The following is a 20601-nucleotide window of genomic DNA, read 5'->3' as shown; positions in this document are numbered from 1 at the left end:
TTGAAAGAGGTGTTAGCACACATGTGGAATGAGATGCCTTTGTTGCTGCAGCCTCACACCTTCCCTCTCTCCTCCACCACACACCACAGCACAGAAAGGCATTTCTGGCAGCTCCCAGTGCTAGGGTCACATCCCTGCACAGTGTTTTGGGAGCAAAGCCTGGAGTCAACCACTACCAGAGCCACAGCAATGGCAAAGGCTGGCGTGATGCTGGTGGTATTTGATTGCAGCACCACAAGAAAGGAGCAACAGCAAAATCTCCCCCAGAAAACCCCAGTCAGAGCTTTCTGATTTCTGGTATCCACATCTACAAAGTGATGTTGATTTTGGGGCACATCCATCCCCTACAGCGTCTGTGCTGCCAAAGCACAGCAGCACAAGCGGCCTCAGATTTTTGTGGTTAACCCTTTGGAGTTGACTGGCTTTATTGCCACTGTCACATGCTGGTGGAGGGTTTTAAAGCCATGTTGATGTTAAACACTGGAATTAACAGAGGGGGGGGAAATGATGACAATTCCTAGTGCAGAATGCAACAAGATCCCCACAACTTATTTTTTACAGGGCATCATGCATCTTCTCTTGCCCCAGATCACAGAAGCACGGTCCTTTCTCTCTCATTCTGCCACCAAAAAGGGTCTGGTGTTTAACAGAAGACACTGGACTGAGAACCCAGGACCCAGGTTATTTCATTATCTACTAATGGCAAATAAGAGGGACAGCTTTGTGAAGCAAGGGATGGGGAGAAGCCACACAGGAGCACACAAGATGTGCTGGTCCAGAGCACCTCCAAATCAGGAGTTATCCCAGCAGCTTTCACAAGGGTTTTCTCCTCTTCAGAAGGGGATGAGCTTTCTCCAGCAGTACAAAGTACAGCACTAGAGGCAGATGTGCTGCTCGGCCCATGTTGCTAAAGGTGATGCACACACCAGGAGTGTGGATAACAACGTGCTGGAGCCACGATGCCAGCAGAGCCCTCAGTGCACACTCAAAGCTCCATGCTCTTGTCCCAGTGCTGTCCCCATCCCAACATCCATGTCCCAACCTTACCTGAGTGAAGCGACGGACTAAGCAGGTCTTCCCCACACCGGCGTTGCCAATTAAAACAATTTTGAAGAGGAAATCATAATCTTCCATACTCATTTACGCAGCTGCAAGAGAGACAGAACACAACGGGATGTGAACCGAGGCAGCGGGGAATGCCTTTTTATACCTGCTGGACTTTATCCCTCCAAATATTCAGAGCAAAGGTCTCCTGCCATGTGTGTGGCTCCTCAGATAAGAAGAGCCCTTCCTGCTCCAAGTCAGGGCATCCACGCAGTCCAACATCAGCTGCTACGAAACCTTGGCCACGTTTCGGCTTTCACGCTGCCTCACCTGAATTGGAGATGCTGGTTCTGAGCCCTCCAAGCCTGAGCCACCATTTCCTACATCTCCCCAAATGTCTGTTTTGCTTCTCAGCTCCAAAGGACAGCATGGACTTTGCCATGTTGTCTGAGAGGATCATGTAATCTGTTGCTGTCAGGGCAATACCCAGAAACTCCCCATGTAGGCACTGGATACCCACAGAGCAGGGCTGGGGCACACAAGGGCAGAACAGATGGGGAAATTAAAATAGCTCTAAAATAGAAGCAGCAACATTTGTCTTACAGACAGAAAGAGCTCACTTTCTAAAATCATAGAACAGAGCGGGGAAACAGTTGGCTAAGTACATTAAGGGAGGTTTTTAAAGAAGAAATAATAGTGGCTATAAGGAATATTCCTACTCCTATGACAGCTCTCTTTAGTTGTGTGAATATAGCTTGCCTGGCTTAAAGCTCAAATGGGAAGTGGACACTAAGAAGCCTGAGGGTTACTTAGCACACACATCCCCCCTCAAGTCCAACAGGAGAGGTGGCAGGATGCAGAGGCTGATGTTTCGGCAATGCCACAGGAGATGGGCAGTGTTGCCTACACAGGGTAAGACCTCCCAGGCTTCCTTAGGCTACTTGCAGTATGGGGAGGACTTAATAGATACATGTAGTTTGCTGTAGCTGAGCACAGCGGGAAGGATGAGTACCCAAGCCTCCACCTTCAGTGCACCCAGAGATGCTGTTGACACTGCAAACAGAGAAGAGGCCTGTAACCTTCCAGAGAAGCAGCAACATCCACAAGAAATTCAGTTGGAGGTTTCAAGCAGACAGAAAAACCCATAGACAAGGGCGCAGAAGGGCAGTGTCCAGGAAGATCCAGGTATTGTATGTGACATCAAAGACCTGCCTTCAGAATTAGACTGGGATAATGGCATAAAAGACATCAGTAAAAACACAGGTTTACAAGCTGTCAGTGGATACTAAGTAAGGTGGTACCTAAGCATCACTACCTAATCCACCAGCATGTATAGATTAGGTACTGGATGAGAAGACAGAGCCCTCTCCCACTGCCTCCAAAGGTCCTTCCTTGGGAGGGTTCATTGCCACACACCAGAAGGCCCCAAATACAGACACAGGTCCCATCACATAGCTCTGAGGTCTGGGTCTGCCTGGTAGACCTGGTGGCAGCAGAGGTGGAAGACTGACTCAGCTGGTTCACGTCTATGTGATCCTTGGCCTTTCCAGAAGCCTAAGACAAAAGGGTAACCACACCAAATCAGTGAGTGACTAATGACATGCATCACATCAGCAGATGGTTTGCAGGGACACTGCTGAATCACTACAGGGACACATCACTGATACAGCACAGCACTTGCCCTGCAGCTGGTTTGCTGAGCTGGGGCTACGGTCCCCTGTAAAGTCCCACCAAACAGCAGGAGCTGAAGATGTCCTGAGGATGCTCTGACCTCACTTCCCTCCTATCTCTTAATCTGAAGAGTGGGGCCTTAAAGAGCAGCCTCCAAAAATGCCCTTTTTCCTTTTCTGGGGTTGTTATTTTGGGTCATCATTTCCTATCTCCATGACTGGCTTTCCCAGAGTGGGACCAGATAACAACAACATTATTAAGACCATGTTGACAACGCTTTCACAGAGAAGGTTAAATGTTAATATAAGGTTTCAAGCTTTCACACTAACCAATATGCAGAAAAAACGTGATCATCCACTGAAAGCTATTTCAAGACTAACGAGACTTACTCAGCACTGGATAATTATCCCTGGGATGCTTCAAATCCCAGAGCACGCTGCTCCCCCCTTGGAGGGATTTCAGATCTATTACTTGTACCCCAAACAGCCAACGTTCAAATTTATCTTCTTGGGAAGCTTAAAAATAAACTTCCTCAGCAGATCTCTGAGCTCAGAAATGTTAAATGGCTCAGATATACCCTAGGGTTACATCTGATCCCCTTCATTAGACTCCAAGACTAATCATATGTGATAATGACCCCAAACGGGAACCAGAAGATGAGCCAAGACCATAAAACAAACAACATAATTATGAGATTAAATGCCAGAATCAAAGAGACACCAGAAGTGCGGGCACAGGAGGGGAGAAAGCAAAGGAAGCAGCAAGGAAAAGAGAGAAGTGAGAGGTGGAAGGGGCAGATGAGGTTGAGCATCACTGCCCTATCACCCCTGTTCACCTAAGCTGGCGTTTCTCCCTCTGCTGTGCATGCACACTCTCACCTACCACACTGGCAGCACTGGAATTACAACCATTGCATCAGTCACCATTACAACATCTGCAAGCAGATGCCTTCCAGCCAAGTGACCTTTGCTGCTGACTCAGGCTCACATAACCCTCCCTCTCCCCAGGGAAGATGTGTCTCAACCTCTGCCCAGCTCTCCATGGCCAGGGAATGCGCATGTCAGCAATACATCCCACTTGGAATGCTATGCTTCAAAAAGAAATAACACACAGTGCCAGGTTTTGATTTGTTTTTCTTTCTTTTGGGTTGTTTGTGTTTTGGTTTGGGTTTTTCCCCCCTTTCTGCTCTATTGTGCTGGCAAGGCACAGGGCTCTGCTGTGCATCCCTGCAGTGGCTTAAAGTGTTAGTGCTGCAGCTGCCTTTCCCACCCTTTGGCAGAGACAAGACCCTGCAGCAAGGGATGGGATGGGATGCCTGTCTGTGCCTCAGCCACCCCTCACCACGTTTGGTTAACACAAACAGGGCTGGCTCCAGCACAGAGACATGCCCTGTGATGAGATGAAGCAGGAGCAGAGCACGAGGCCGGTAGCAGGGCAGAAACCTGGCTTTCACAGCCGTTTTCCCCAGTTTATACAGCTCACATCCCAACCAGTCTCCATGGATCATGACCCTCCTGGGTTGTCCCCAACAGCCTCGAGGGGATCAGTTCTGCAGGGGTTTATGTCCTTTGTGCCACTGCTCTGCTCCACTACATCATGCAGCCCCGTGTATGGCCACTGTGGGCAGGAACATGGAGCCAGGAGAGGCAAATCAAAGCAGGGTAACCACTTACAGAGGCGGCCCATCAGCAAGGGCACAATTGAAGGATGGTAGGATGTGTTTTAGGCTTAGCTGGTTTTCTTTGCTTGGGCAAGACAGCACAGTGAATGCTCTTCGTATTTTTTAATCATTAATTCCAATTCAACCCAAAGACTGGTGAGATCCACCCAAAACAAAAGCACAGGGGCCAGGGGCTTTCACCTCCTCTCCCCCCCATGCAAGCTTGTACAAACAAGCTCCAGCTCGTATGGATAAAGGATGTGCAGAAGCCATAGGCTGCCTGCCCGTGCAGCCAACACTGATGCAAACGCAGACACAGATCAGTACTTCCCACTTCTCCCAGTGTCCTTATTGCTGGAAACCCTCCCATAGCACAGCCAGCAGGACTTGGTCCTCTGTTTCATCCTGCCATGGGCTCTTCTCTTGGAACAACTGATGAAGGAGTAAGACACCCCATCTGCTTCCCCTGTTCACCACAAGCCACAAGGCAGGGAGTTCTCCACAGTAAATATATATCATAGAATCACAGAATGCGTTGGAAGGGACAGTAAAGATCATCTATATCCAATCCCCTGCCAAGTGCAGGGAGGGCTGGAACATATATTTCAGGTAATACAATATCCAGGTATGTTGTAGTTTATTCCACTACATGATATCCTCTCCTCGCATTTGCTCCATTCACCTCTCAGTTCTCCCTGATTCACTTTAACAGTGTTTATCATCATCTTTACCAATTATTTTACCCTTTTGCAGTGTTTCTTCACCCATTAGTTTGCATGGGCACAGAGAGCTCCTCTTCACGTCTGACCTGCCCTGACCATACCATGCTCAGCCTCTTTGGTTGAGAACTAAGTGGTAGAAACACAATGCAAAGGTTCAAATACTACCTGGAAACATGAATTAGCTTGAACTGATCAAGTTCTCCTTCAAATGGGTGAAACCACTTGCTCTGCCTGCCCAGCATCAGCTTTTGCACCAGCACCAGTCCCTGCACAAAACAATCACCAAGTGTGAGTGAGGTTTTTAGCTCCCTTAACTCCTTTGCCCAAGGAACACTTTCCACCTCTAGGCATGATCACAGCAGGCTCTGTGATGATGGTTTTGCTCCAGCTGTTTTGGGTCACGGAGCCAAAAGTGGAGTGGGATACTTCAAAAGCACAAGCCTTTGCCACTTAACCACAAGGTGTGCCAATGTCTGCCTGTCTTTAATCCTCCCTGAAGATGACAAGACAATGTGTGCTCAAGAAACACTATGGGCAGCATCCACCTGAGCTCAAAAACCTTTCATGTCTAAAAGAATGTTTTGGCACCTTCTCCAGACTGACCCCCCCCCAGGTCCCTCAGCCATTCCTCATCACTCTTGTGCTCCAAGCCCTTCACCAGCTCTGTTGCCCTTCTCTGGACCAGCTCCAGCACCTCAATGTCTCTCTCATAGTGAGGGGCCCAGAAGTGAACACAGGATTCGAGGTGCAGCCTCACCAGTGCCCAACACAGGGGGACAATCACTGCCCTGGCCCTGCTGCCACACTATTGCTGATACAGGCCAGGATGCTGTTGGCTTCTTGGATGCCTCAGCCCAAGCTGCTCATGTTGAGCCGCTGCTGACCAACACCCCAAGGTCCTTTTCCATAAGCAGTTTCCAGCCACTCTTCCCCAAGCCTGTATCACTGCATTGGGTTGTTGTGGCCCAGATGCAGGACCCAGCACTTTGCCTTGATGAACCTGGTACCACTGGCCACAGCCCATAGATCCAGCCTGTCCAGATCCCTCTGCAGAGCCTTCCCACCCTCCATCAGGTCAGCACTCCCACCCAGCTTAGTGTCCTCTGCTAACTTAGTGAGGGTGCCCTTGATTCCCTCATCCAGGTCATTGATAAAGGCATTAAACAGTTATTACTGGCAACAACACCGAGCCCTGGAGGACACCACTTGTGACTGCATCTAACTCTATTCACCACCACACTGGGCTCTGCCATCCAGCCAGTTTTTTTCACCCAGTGAAAACCTATGTAAAACAAACCCCAACCTATCTACAGCTGCAAAGGGCTCTTCACAACTGGGGATAAGGACTGAAATTACATCAGGGCTCCTTGCTTAATAATTTGCACCTCAGCTCTATCCCACCTCATTTACAACTTGCTGCTTCAATTAGACACAGAGGAGGATCCGCAGCCTCTTCCACCGGCTGGACCAAACCAGTGGGTCAGGGTAAGCTTTGATGTGTTTATACAGTTCTTAATGAACAAGAGTTTTCTGTTCATCATCCAACTGCAATAACAGAAATAAACGCACCTAAACATCTCAGGTTCAAACAGCAGCAGTTTTGTACAGATATTCTATTGATCACACACACTGTATGAGCAAGGAAACTCAAAGCTAAGGCTGATATTTAAAGCAGATTATTCCTTCTGGGCCATAAAACTGCCAGGAATTCAGGTCTGGACATGCTGCTGCATTATGTAATTCAGGATGAAGTGTTTCCATTTCCAAAGCACCTGCCAACCCAAGCAGCTCACACTCCTCTGCATACAGGCAGCCTGGATTTCCTTCTGCTCCTTTGCCCACCTTCCTCACTCATCTCTACAAGGTTTAATTTCACATCCATTCACACTGGAAAAATAAAGATGCTCCATCCCCATGACAGCCTGGATCACCCACGCCTCTGGTGCTGGTGGCAAAGCCACAAGCCCATGGGATCCATGCTGTCAGCTTGGTGCAACATTAAAACTCCAGGGATGCCGCTCCCAAATTCAAGGGAGAAGGATTTATCGCAGGCACCCCAGGCAGAGCCTGGCATTTCCCATCTCCTCCCACCACACTTGCCATTCCAGCTGAGCAACATCCAGCTGCCTGCGCACTGGCAAGCCTAAATGCTCCTCTTCACCAGGGATGGTACCCCAGAGGAAGGGAGGAGGTTCCAAATGCAGGAACACCATGGCTCCGTGTGTGAATTCCCAAGCAGAAACACAGCACCTTTTGTCCCACACACATCACCTACAGACTATTAATGCTCACACCTCCATGGTGCATCGGGCTTGCAGTGTGCTCACACTGCCGCTGACAAATTCAAGCTCCCCAAGTCCATCCAGTGCTTCCAGAAGGCATCAGGCAACCACACACACAGTGCAGGGAGGTGGGGGAGCTTCCCCATGCACAGTATCCCCATCAACATTGGCTGACCTGCTGCCAGTCATTCAAAAGTCTAGACACATTTAAAGAGAGCAAATTGCATCCAATCATTCCAGCTGGGAAAGAGCAGTATGTTATGAAAACCTCAGCCCTACCCTATTTGGAGAGATTCCTACTCCCCAACCCTTTGCTTAGGGTATTTCTCCTACAGAAACCAAGGGAGCTGAATAGGTACAAGTTCTCCTGCGCCACAGGTATGTTTTATCACAGATATGTTTCTATAAGCAACAGAAAAACTAAAGCCAAGGGGTTTTGCATCAATGACCACACAGAACACACAGCTCTTCCCCTTACCTCCTTTGCACTAGGGATGATTTGCAGCTTATTGGACAGCTTTGATCGAGACATGGCTCATGTTAGTTGGCCTTCAGGAGCTTGTGCAATGCTACAGAGGAACCCATTGACCAGTAATTACAGCTGCTTCAACATAAAACAAGCAGGTAAATCCAGCACCAACATCATCCCAAGGAAGAGCCTGGAGCAGGAGCTCTGCTTTACTGGGCAGACTGAGCTCAGAAGAGCAGGATGTTCATCTGTGATGCCCATGCTCAACATGAGAAGGCCCAGCCTTGCTCCATACCATAGCTGGACACCAGCTCTCCTCAATTCCAGAGATAACTGACTGCAGACTGCCCTCTTCATCTGCCTAATGGTGGAGGTTACAAGTCTCACATTCAGGAGCAATTTGATTTTCACATGTTCCTGGCATCCCCTGATGGAAAAAAGGCTTTGTGTCCATGCTATCCACCTCTGGGTCAAGTCTTCTGTGGGGCTTTGCTAGTGCTGGTGTCAAGAACAGCATTAACACACATGGTTAACCATCTTCTGTTGGGTGGTGTTTGTGTTGGACACATCCTTGAGGATCTCACTGTTACCAAAGGCTCTTCAGAGGAGAGACCCAGCAAGTCTGTCCAGTGTCCCCATTTAACTTTACCATCTCCTGGTGGGAGGGGAGACTCAGTGACATTAGTAGTGTACTTTGGTGTTGGGAATGGCCATGGGAGTACAAAATATCGTATTCAGCAAGCATATGATATTATGCAGTTACACTCCAACAAATAGATCTGGATTGAGCCATTAATCAATGATGATGCTTCTCATGCAGATGAACTAATCAGATCCCTGCATTAGTTAGGAAAAATGAGATACACACAGAGCACTTGCAAAATAACAAAGAGAAAATTAATGCCTTTAGGATTGAAAACAAATAATGCTGATGATACACATCCACAATGCAAGAACTGTGTCTGACCAAGCCAAATACTAGCAGCAGCACACCCAGGATACACACCATCTTCCAAGCATAAGGACTGCCCCAAACTCCCATTTCCTGCCAGAATCTGGGTTCTGACTACAAAAAGAGTCAGTGCAACCTTAACACATGTTTTTATAAGTGCTTCTTAAGACATGCCTGGACACGGAGACCCGGTGCTGCAGGCTCAGAACAGCACTTGGTTTGGTCACGTTATAGCAAGTCACGCCACCACTGAGCTGTATGCTCTGCATCAACACATTTCTGCATGGAAGTGGTTAAAGACTCAGCCAGCACAGCAGACACAGGCTGACTTCCAAGCACGGAAAACTGCACTGCCAGAAATCCAGCCAAAAATGTTGCTTTATGCACTCAAAAACAACAGACTCTTCCTGAAGGGGAAGAAAAAAGCTAAAACTACAGCCAAGCATTAACTGGAATGTGTCTTGCACAGAAAAAAGCCAGGAAAGCTTCCTAAATCCAGCTCTCTACAACGGGAAATAAAGCTCCCGTACCAAGAACTGATCCACTGAAATGGGGAAACCCATCAGGACCTTAGGTGGGAATTCCTCTGCCTTTAGAAACGAGGCACAAGATCAGGATGAACCTAAATTGCTCTCAAAGGATGGGCAAGGTTTTGGGGTTGCACAGCCTGCACGGAGGGCAAAGAAACAATTCACCCTTGGTCTAAAAGGTTTCTGCTTGTCAGCCAGGTAGAAGGCAAAGAAGTCTCCTGACACTGAGCTGGCACGAGTTTAGGTGACATCATGGTCATACGTGGAGCAGCTTTGACACTTGGTGACAGGGCTCTGATAACACACTTGCACGATTAGGCAGTGCCACCACTGTTCCTGAAGAGGTAGAAGACAAGCTGTTATAACAAGTGTTCCAATAAAATATTTACAAGAACATCATGACTCACATGAGGCTTCAAACACGGAAGTAAAATCAAAGCGTGCCATTAACCAGTGACATAAGTCTCATAAATGTATTGTGAAATATGAATGCATACATTAGACAGCTTGGGTTATAAAAGCAAGAGCATTTTCTTGAGTTCTAGCTAGAATGACATGTCCTGCTGCCACTGACCATCTTGATTTGATTGTGCCAGAGACCGTGGTTTGAACAAAAGAAAACATTTTGCTAATAAGGTTTTGTTGTGTAAGAATGCCTTTTAATTAAAAACATAATAAGCAGTTAATTCCACCTCTTGGTTTCTGCTTAAGGAAGCTTGTGGTTTACTGGGATTTACATCACTTATCCATCAAACCTAGTAGAAGTAACAATTCAACCTCTCATCTAATCTTGCATTCACATGCCTGAAATCAGCATCCAGAGGGCTGTGTTTGGTACCCTGCGGCTCGAACTGCAGGGTCCATACGGCACCATGTATGATGCTCCTGTGCCATGCCGTGCCATGTTCAAGGCCAGGTTGGACAGGACTTTGAGCAACCTGTTCTAGTGGAAGGTGTCCCTGCCTGTGGCAGCGGGTTAGAACTGAATGAGCTTTAAGATCCCTTCCAACCCAAACCAGTCTGGGATTCTATAACACTTCATTGAGATGAGCTCAACTTCTAACTAGCACCTCTCATACATTTCATGTCACAGCACGAAGTGCAGTGAGGAAGCCTCCCCAAGACAATAGCTTGAAGGAGCTTTCTCCAGGAATGAGTTCAAAGTTATTAGGGCTATTATTTGCACAGTGCAAGTAACCCACCTTCAATCAGCTGTTTGCATTTGGATTCTGTGAGGCAGCATCTTCCTGGTGCCTCACGAGGAAGGCTGGCATCCCCAGGCCAAACTTTGAGGCTTACCTCTTAATTCAGGAACAGAACCTCATACCACAGGGTAGGACTTTAAAGAGAAAAGGGGCATTTTGATGGGTTTTATTTCAACTTACATAAGGAAACAAAGAAGTGGCCCTGTGTTCCAGCTGGAAGCTGCCACATGTGCAGCATCACCCAGCCACATGGGAGCTGTGCCACCACAGCAGGAAAGGTGGCAACACCACATCTGCTTTCAGGAAGAACTTCTGCCTCTGTTATGCTATTTAAAGGAAGGTTTCCCCTCCAGATATGATAGCTTTCTTGAAGTGATGGAGAAATAAAACAGAACTCAGTGTTATATACTCCTGTTAAAATGGCAGAGGCGATACAATAGCACTGGTTATTTAAATCCTTACAGGAGGACATAGAGAAGATGCTGGAGCAGCTGAGGGCAGCATGGGGAAGCTCATGTCTCCCATGCCCTCATTCTCCCCAAAGATGAGTTTGAAATCCCTAACCAGAAGGCCCTAGATCAAGTCTGGGGTGACAGGTCTAGGCTCTTCCTAGGCTGATTATTACCCCAGTGCTCCCCAGTTCATCAACTCCAATTTCCAGATGGGAAGCACCTAACACTTATGACTTCTGCACCCAAACATATGTGCTTCTGCTTCCTAACAGAACTGCAGCACCAGTACAAGTGTTGTCCCTCTAAAAGTACTCTCGTTTGATGGGAACCCCTCAGCTGGGATCAGCCAGTCCATCTGGCAAGTGGCTTCCTTGCATCCCTCCCTGCGAAGGAACACCGCAGCACAGTTTCAACCACAAGCATCTGCCAAAGAAGCAGATGTTCCATGAAAACAAATGGTTCAGAGAGGGAAGAAAGTGGAGATAATAAAGACTTGGATGTAGCTTCAGAGCTGGTTTAAGCTGGTGTAAGCCCTGCTGCCTCCCAAAGGGGAGGTTACCAGCCCTACCTGCACCCAGTATCCTGCCAACTGCAGAAGGGACCCAATCCAGATGGGAATCTTAATCTACCCCCAGTCCAATTTAGGGTGGGATAACAGAAGTGGATTTTACAGCCCAAATCTCAGAATTCCATTTTTGTAAAAGTATCTTTATTCAAACTACTTTATTTATAATGGTAATTTAATGTCATGGTTCCTAAGTAAGACTTCTATGAGGACACTGCAGATCTCTTCATAGAGTAAAGAACAGTATTCATGCCCCAGTTATATTTTAGCTCACATGCTAACACATAGTCTGTTTTCAGTTCCCCTTTATAGTTTCAGGTGATTACAGGACTCTTCATTGTCCTAAACCACCACAAAAGTACAGTTACTCATCTAGGGCAGCTATCTGCTGCTAAAACCTCATTTCAGCCTCGAGCCAGCTGCAGTTCAAGAGACTGCATAGGTTGAGTTTGACACTAAAAGAAACCCCAAAAAGCAAAAAAGCAGCTCTTTAGTGGAAGCTTTCAGCTCTGGTCTCCTGCACTGCAGGCACATGACTCAAACAGCTCACCCAAAAGCCTGGAATCTGGGAAAATAACTTAAACCAAAATGTGTTCCAAAAGCAGGGTCTTTTGAGATTTATTAGTTAGAGCTGCAGCAAGCGGTACCTGTGAGGACTAAAGCAGGCAGGCTCCCCTAAACACAAGCACTGTATGTGCACACACACACATTAAAAGGCCATGTTGGTCACAACAGCTCTCTAGCCCAAATAAATCACGTCTTCACCTCTGCTCCCCATGTCCTGCTACACAGGTTAATAAGTTATTGCAGAGATCTGCAGGTAGAGATTTGCATTTGGAGAGAAGGTGATGGCTCAACTGCAGAGTCCACAGCACCAATATTCACCCTTTTGATGTTGTCAATGATCATCAACCCTATGGCATAGACCAAGATCTACAAGGCCCACAGGGATGCTGGAGAGGGACTCTTCATCAGGGACTGTAGTGATAGAACAAGGGGTAATGGGTTAAAACTTAAACAGGGGAAGTCTAGACTGGATATAAGGAAGAAGTTCTCTACTGTGAGGGTGGTGAGGCACTGGAACAGGGTGCCCAGAGAAGTGGTAAATGCCCCATCCCTGGCAGTGTTCAAGTCCAGGTTGGACAGAGCCTTGGGTGACATGGTCTACAGTGAGGTGTCCCTGCCCATGGCAGAGGGGTTGAAACTGGATGATCTTAAGGTCCTTTCCAACTCAAACCATTCTGCGGTTCTAGCTCTGCTTAAAAATATGTTCCCACCACAAATATAATCTCTCGGGGCTTTTCCAATATAGAAATTGCTGCTTTATAGATCTCCCCATAAAAATACAGATTCTCCTTTACAACTACTGACCTCCTGGCAGCAGCCTACTGAAGTTTTGACCTCTTTAGGACTAATATTAGGAAGCAGGAAGTTATTTCCTTTAGTTTATAGGCAGTAGCCCACCCTTCATAGAAGATGATGCCAACACAATGTGCACAGCCCGGGCAGTGCTGTCACTGTCCAGCTAGGGACCTTCAACGCTTGCAGCTGCGTGGTCACAGGGACACAACCTGGCACATCACCACCATGTTTGAGACCATTTATTTTTATTCCTTAGCAACAGAGCAGCTCCTGGGGCTGGGTTTTGGGTTCGCTTCTTGTGCTGGGTCTATATTTGGCACCCTGAGGAAATTCCTAAGCAGAAGATAGCAATTTTTAAGAGAGAATAAATGCTGGCACTCGAGCTCTGCTGACAGTAACACCACCCCCAGGCTTTCAGTTAGCGTGAAGTGCTCAGACCAGGAGCCAACTGGAGTCCTCATATGGACCAGGCATCTAGAGTCACGGCCATCACACTTTCTGCCTTCACACAACCCTGCCCCAGCATAATAGGAAAAGATTTATGGGTCATAAAGCTGTTTGTATCAACATCTCCAAGGCTCTGAATATCATCACTGTTCAGCAGCACTGATGGATCCCACGATGGTTTTTGTCCTGTGAAAGCCAGGACCCCTCGGTACTAGCACTGCCTCAAAGAGACTTCAGTACAATGCAGTGATTCTGAACTAAGGCACCGTTCCTACCATAAATCATGGAAGTATCAATACCCCCGAGCTCTCTACAGCTCCCAAGCAAGCATGCAAATGAAACCCTGCCTAATCAACATGAGAAAAACAAATAACACCTGATGTTGCCCAACTCTGTTAGCAACATGGCCTTAAAAAACAGAGATTTAATCATAGCAAGGATAGAGAAATCACATGGCTCGGCAGTTTCACCGGTTGTCATGGCAAATGAAAACCCTTGACTCTGACTTGTGTGTTTTAGAGGAAAGGAGACACAAAAATGCCCTTTTTTATGCCGAGAAAGGAATGTTTTCCTAGTGAACACACTGCACACTCTATCTAAACAGCTGCTCCCTCCCAGGGAAAACGTTTGCTGTTTCTCACCGAGCAGCTCTCAGGGATTCAGGCTATTCAGCCCCAGCAGACATTCAGGCGCGGGTAATGAGAATCATGTGCTTGTAGACGTGGTGACTTCTTGCCTGCCAAAGGGAGCCTGAACTAGCTACAGGGGGGTCTCAGCTCCATGGCAGCTCCACCACCGGCTCCCTGGGAAGCTGCTGGCACAGCGCGGCCAGAGGGACCTGGCAGTGGCACAAGTCCGCTCCCCTGCTCCAACATCCAGCATCACTTCTTGCCACGTGTCCAGTAACGGGAGTTTCTTCCTGTGTTCTCAAAGCAAGCCAAGCCCATGGCTATTCGTGTGAGGTTTAATCTGGCAGGGAGCAACAGCAAAGACACCCCGGTGTTTGCTCTAACACAGGCACCCCAAAGCAGTTGGCACCCTGCCTACACGACCAGCACCACACACCTTCCATAACAGTAGATTTTCTGAATATAGAAGGGAGATAATTTGGCTATAGCTTCAGCAGCAGGTCCCCAAAGAGCCTGCTCCTTCCAGTCACACTGCCTTCTGGTTTTGGCTGTGTACTAAGAATGTGGGAAACGAGACTATCCACACGGCAGATCTACAATACTCATTTCATCACCAGGTCTTATTGAGTTGGTTTAGTCTCCAGCCCTTCCCCTTCTGTAACTCCAACACAAGGGCTTTTGTCTAGAAGGAACAACGGGACCCTAAGGAATAATATTTATTGTACAATGTTGTAAGCGATGCTCCCCGGTGGTTAGGGGTTTCTTCTGCCACCCCCCATCTCCTGTGATTGCACAGGGGGGACCACAAGTTGCTCAACCACACACGTGTGGCTGGCTGGAAAGCATCCCCTTCTCTAATGAAAGCCACAAGCTCCTTCCCTTATATTCCCAAAAAGCAGCTGTGTATGAAACTGCATCACTGCTCTTCTAGGTATGTACATATGTACACCAGGAGCCATGTCCTACCAAAGCCACAGAGCTCAGCACTGCAGAGCCTTCATCACAGCCACAAACCATGCTCCTCCCCAGACTTCATCCTCAAAACTGAGCCACAATCAGGGATGCCCATGCAAATCAGCTGGAGATAACACAAGGATAGCTAGTTTGAAACCTTTATCTTTTGGGTAGGAGGCAGAAGGATGGAGATTCATCATCATAATCCTCCCTGGCTGGGCTGCGCCTGCAGTACCGCGGGTGAGACGCTGACCTTCTCATCTACAGCCTGCACATACCAAAAGGAGGTCGCTTTGCATTGAGCCCAAGATAAGACTTCCACAGTAACTTTTTCAGCTCAAACAGTGAATTGTTTCACCAGCCTCCTACGTTAACCCTTACCCACACTGCAGAGCTGAAACACTGCAATTGCAACCCAGGGGACAAGGGAACTCTTTCACTCAGGCAGTAAGCCAAACCCATAGAAACAAGAATCCTTCTGCACAGGGATCCAGCCAGAGCATCCCTCAGCATACAGGTCCCGCAGCATCCCTTCCCTGCAAGGGTTGCTGGCTTGATGGTCAGTTTGTGGTCCAGAGGATTTCTGGATTGGTATGAACATGGGTGGATGTGGGGAGGGATGGGTAAAGGAGAAAGCAAAGAACAAAGAGGAATTAAGAGACAGGCTCAGAAAGAAAAAGGAAAACAAAAGGAAAACCAAAACCAAGCAAGAATAATTCTGTTCAAGGTATTAACACTGGAGTTAGCTCACACTGGGGGGCATCAAACAGTTTTAACTCCTTTGAGTCAAAGGGATGCGACAGAGCAAATGGTTTTTATCCCAACCAGGAGACTTTGTCCCGAGGCTAATGCCAGGTGGTTACACTCAGGTGTTCCAGATCTTGACAAATAATCCTGAAGGAAAGGTGTTTCAGTCATAAAAAAAGACTTCATTAGGAGCATCTTACATACATATATAGTCTGACACTGCTCTTTAGGATACAGCTTATCCAAGGAGACAGCACAAGCCAGACTGTGCTTTATGGTGATGTGAAGCATCTCATGTGTTCATTTCACGCATTTCTCCAGTTCTACACAAAACTATTTGGACTGCCACCATTTGTCCTTTAAAATAACAGGCATTCTACCCAGAAAGACTGCTTGTAATCCAAAACTCAGCATACATAAGGCATTTTTATTTGGTGAAATACAGAATTTCCTCTTCATGTTTCAATTTGTCATTTACTCTACCACATGCAAGCGTGGCCTTGCTGCCCCTAGCACAGCACATTCCCATCAAGTATAAAGCAAAGCATAAGCACCAGCTCCTACTGCACAGCACACTGTCATCAGTTATAAACAGAATCCATGTCTAACAGAGCTCATCTAAAGCAGAGAAAGGACTTCTAGAGAAGTTCTATATTTATTTCTATGCCTCTCTATATGTATTTCTATACTACATGTGACTGAAACTGGATAATCCAAGACTGTACCACAAATCAGAGAACAAACTGATGATTTTTCTTGTGCATATCACCCTTTCAGCAGGGGAAAAAATCCTCAAAAGGTTGTCCTGGTTTTGGACAAAGACCAAGACTAAAAGTGAGAATATAAGGACTTTTTGGGTCCCTATGCAACAGTCACTATATGTATTGCTCTGAAGCACCACTGTAAGACCAAACCCACCCATCCTGCAAAGCTCTATGCAAGGAACTTTGGCAGACACATTCAGACTTAAATCTGAAAGCAGATTTAAGAAGTCAACAGATTTCTCTCTGAAAACAAAGGGTTTGCAATGACTTGCACGATTTTATTAGAGTGAGCTAAATCCAACAAGAACAAATCCCAGCTTTGAATCACTTTTTCAAGCTACTCTGTGCTCTGGTCTATTTAGTTTCTCTCTAAGAGAAACCTTCACTGTTTATATGTGCTGCTGCTCCCTTGCAGCATAAGCACAACCTCTGCAATAGCCATGTGCAGAACAACTTAAGTTGAGCCAACTTCAACAGCTGGATGCATGCATGATAGAAAGCAGAAGAGAAGCTGCTGTGGTGGTGAAGAATCCAGGCAGGGTAAAAAGGCTTGCAGAACTGGCTTCATCTGGACTGGGGTATTTGCTGAGCTGGCAGCGCTATGAATTGCTACAGATGATGGTGAAAGGAAACAAGCTGTAGCTGTAAAACTCTAGGTTTTAGGAAAAAAGAAATGATTTAAAGAAACTGTGAGACAAATTTGGGTTGGGAATATAAAAAGGAAGAAGTTATTGGATGAAACAGACAAAGAAAAAGGAAGCACAGAAGGATACAGGATGCATCTGGGATAAAGATGTCTAGGCAGATGCTGGTGGAGCACCAAGGCATTAGCCCAGCCAGAAACACTGCACAGAGGAGCATCCGTGTCCAGCACAGCAAAACAAGGGCAGGGGAAATGCAGCCCACAGGAGACAATGGGAAGAATAAAGCGGCAAGAATGATCCCTAACCCTGGAAGGACACCCACCAGCTACCTACAGAGACAAACTTGGGAGCTTTAGGTTTTCCAAAGTGCAATGGAGATGTGTTTTTTGTTGAGATCGTGCATTGGATCTGGGAATCTGAATTTAAACACTGAACACAAATGGGGTTTGGGTGCAAACCTCAAAGCCAGACTTAACAACAGTCACTACAAGCCCACCTAACAAATCCATCTAATAAAACACACACTTGTAAGTCACAAACAGGCTTTTGGTTCACTGTCAAAAGCACAAAACACCACAGACAATCAGGGAAAATTAGGTATTAAGTGTCAAGTATCCCCATTTGTGCTGCAACACAAGGGGACACGTTTGAGCATTGTTTTGGCATAGAAATGTAGGTTGGCCTGTGGCAAAGACAAGTGCTCCACATGAGAAAAAAGCCTTTGTAGACTTGGGAGTGAAGAACTTCACCTCCAGTGGGGAAATCTAAGTTTCCACTGTGGGCTCACTAATCCACTGCTTTGGTTCACAGCTCTATTCCTGCTGCTCTGCAGTAGCCTCACATACTGCCCGGGGTTACTGCTGGCAGCTCCAAGTTCTCATGTCAATTGCTTTGAGTTCCTTTCTTGGCAACTAGTAATCCCTCTTTCCTCTCCCACAAATCTGGGTAAAGCACTGAATGAGACTTCCCAGGTATAATGCAAGAGTTGCAGATAACAGGGATCACACAGAAAGCATTTCTTTGTATGTTTTGTACACTTAAGCAGTCAGTGAATACAGTGCGATGCTCTTAGGAGCAGGTCTATGTCCTCTTGTGTCTGCCCTAAAGCAAAATAAGGTCCAAGGATGGTCACAAACATCATCCCCTTCACCCTCAATATAAATGCACTGCTGGGATGGTACATAGGAGTACGTAGGGATTAGGAACTCACTATTAAATACAGAATCAAATTATTCATTCATCATGCTGTTACATGACTACAGCCAATAATTCAAACATGCAACTCACCCAAGCATCCGTGGGTTATTTAAAAGCACAAGGGGAGTGTTACAGATCCTATGAGTGTGGCTTTTCTGCTTTGCCCACTTCTCAGACTGTTCTTCTCCCCTCTGTTATTTGCTACTTGTTGGCACCTTGGTGTGTGTGATTTGAGTTCTCTTTGTATGAGGTTGCACAGACTCCAACAATGAATAAGATCTGTGCTTTGAGAAAATATACATCTTTTTTGGATCCATCACACTGAAAGAGGCTTGTTGCATTTTTAAAAGGTCAGAGTTACAACTCGAAAGCTTTACTCAGTATTTAACTATAGCATGGAGGGAGTATCCAAGCACACATTCCTCCACATGCATGCCCGTATGTTCATCCTTTAAACCATAAATGGAGAGCAAGTTGTGCACAAACAGCATGCACATTTCCCCCGTCCTCATCATTCAGAGTAACTTCAAATCTGTACCATGATAACAAGGTTACAGCTACCAAAATAGAGAATTCTTTCCTCTAGCTTCTCCTACCCACTCCAAGGTGCTGGAGGAAGGTAACCCATGGTGGCACAGCCCTCCCTTAGGGGGTCTTCACTGTTTCTTCATGCAGAAAAGCCACATCCCTCTGCCCAAATTGCCCCATAGTCACTAATGCTTCAGTGCCACCTGCACGCCCAGAGTCCAGTAGAAACACTTTCTATCCCAATTTAACATTCTGCAGGTGGAATGAAGTGGTAAAGCTGGTGGAAAACTGGTGACCAGCAAGGAAATACTATTTTTCCTTATTCTATAGGTTGGAAGACTGCTGGACAGCAAAAGCATCTATGAAGCTCCAGTAGCTAATACTTACCTAGGAAGGTTTCCAGCTTAAATCAGACATCATCCAACTCTTCTTAAACCCTCTCCTCTCTTTGCTCCAGAGGAAGGCTCTTCCCTCCCCAGCCAGCAGCTTCACTGCTCACACAGGTCATTCACATGAAGAACTGGCTTAATCTCTATTGGAAAGAGAGCTCTGTGGAAGGGCATCAGTGAAGCCTTATAAAATAAAGTCCCTTCAGGATTAAACCAAAGCAGCATGCCCTCACATCTCAGTTATTGCCATTGTCTCCCTCTGGCCTTGACAGATCTCATCTTGGATCACTAGCACCCACACAAAAAAAGAATCCCATCATAGGACAATCTGCCCAATATTCCTTATTTACATCTTCAGGGTTTCCTGTTGTTCTTCCTTCCTTGGCTTCCCAACTCCTCATTATTACCTTTAACATTCATTTTACAGCCTACCCTACATCCCACTAATTGCCTTCAACAAAAGCAGCAGTGTCAGTCATTCTCTCCCTCATGTGTGGCCAGATCTCCCTGCAAACACCCACTGAGCTTTCCCCTGCTCATAAATGCTGTTGTTACCTGGCCTTTCCTTGCATCTTTGTGGACATGACCTGTTGTCACCCACTAGAAAGTGCTGAGCTCTGCTCGCACATGGAAGCTGGGCTTTGTGTTCACACAGGATGCAATGACGGTCCATGGGATGCTGCAGCAACACAGAGCAGCAAGAGGCAGAAGAAGGGATCCTGCCCTTCATTTATAGCAGCAAATCCCCTCTCTTCAGGCTTATCCAACTGCTCCTAAATGGAAATGTCAGGCTGTTACTCCCATGCCACTCATTTTCCTCAGGGTCCGATCCACAGAGAATGGCAATCCCTCCAGGCTCAGTAGCTCTGACAGCAAGTTGAAGCACATGGCTCAGGTTTCTTACAAAAAGCAGAGTAGGGAATTGTGAGGATGGACTTGAAGTGTTATGAGATGTGGTTTTGATATATACAGGGACTTCTGTGCCTGTTCACACACAGAAGCAGAAGTGTAATGGAGAGTATCCTTACTTTCCCAGGAACAGCTAAAATGCCATTATGAGCTTGTCCTTCACAAGAGGACAAATGACACCAATCATACATCAAGGCACACTGGGACCCACTTCAGGGTTAGATGAACTGATAAATGTTCTTCTTTAAAACCACAGTTTGGAGAATAATATGTCAGAGACTTCACCAAAGCCCTCCAATCCTAAACAAGCTTCACAATATAACCCATACATGTCCTTCGCCTCCTGAGAACAACCTACGCTCCTAGCAACACATCTCACACATGAGAAATGCAGCTAGTTTCAGTGTACAGCTTTTTCCAAGTATTCCTATGTGTTACAACACATTAATAATCAATACATCCTCCCTTTAAAAAGGATG

At 46.6% G+C, this 20601-nt stretch overlaps 1 protein-coding gene across 1 annotated transcript in view; it reads right to left on the bottom strand.

Annotated features, from left to right (window-relative positions):
- Positions 1–20601, bottom strand: part of RAB30 (RAB30, member RAS oncogene family) — a 40718-nt gene that overhangs the window by 7679 nt on the left and 12438 nt on the right. The window contains exon 2 of the mRNA XM_061343409.1: positions 1048–1148. Coding sequence (XP_061199393.1) covers positions 1048–1140 — 93 coding nt within the window. The 5' untranslated portion in view covers positions 1141–1148. The remainder of the gene's footprint in view (positions 1–1047; positions 1149–20601) is intronic.

Source organism: Neopsephotus bourkii, unplaced genomic scaffold (genome assembly GCF_033783945.1).
Source record: "Neopsephotus bourkii isolate Nb327-2 ecotype Australia unplaced genomic scaffold, CSIRO-AGI_Nbou_v1 NB_1825, whole genome shotgun sequence".
NCBI classification, from domain to species: domain Eukaryota; kingdom Metazoa; phylum Chordata; class Aves; order Psittaciformes; family Psittacidae; genus Neopsephotus; species Neopsephotus bourkii.
The sequence above is the reverse complement of the archived record's forward strand: the minus strand, read 5'-3'. Positions and strand labels throughout refer to the sequence as shown.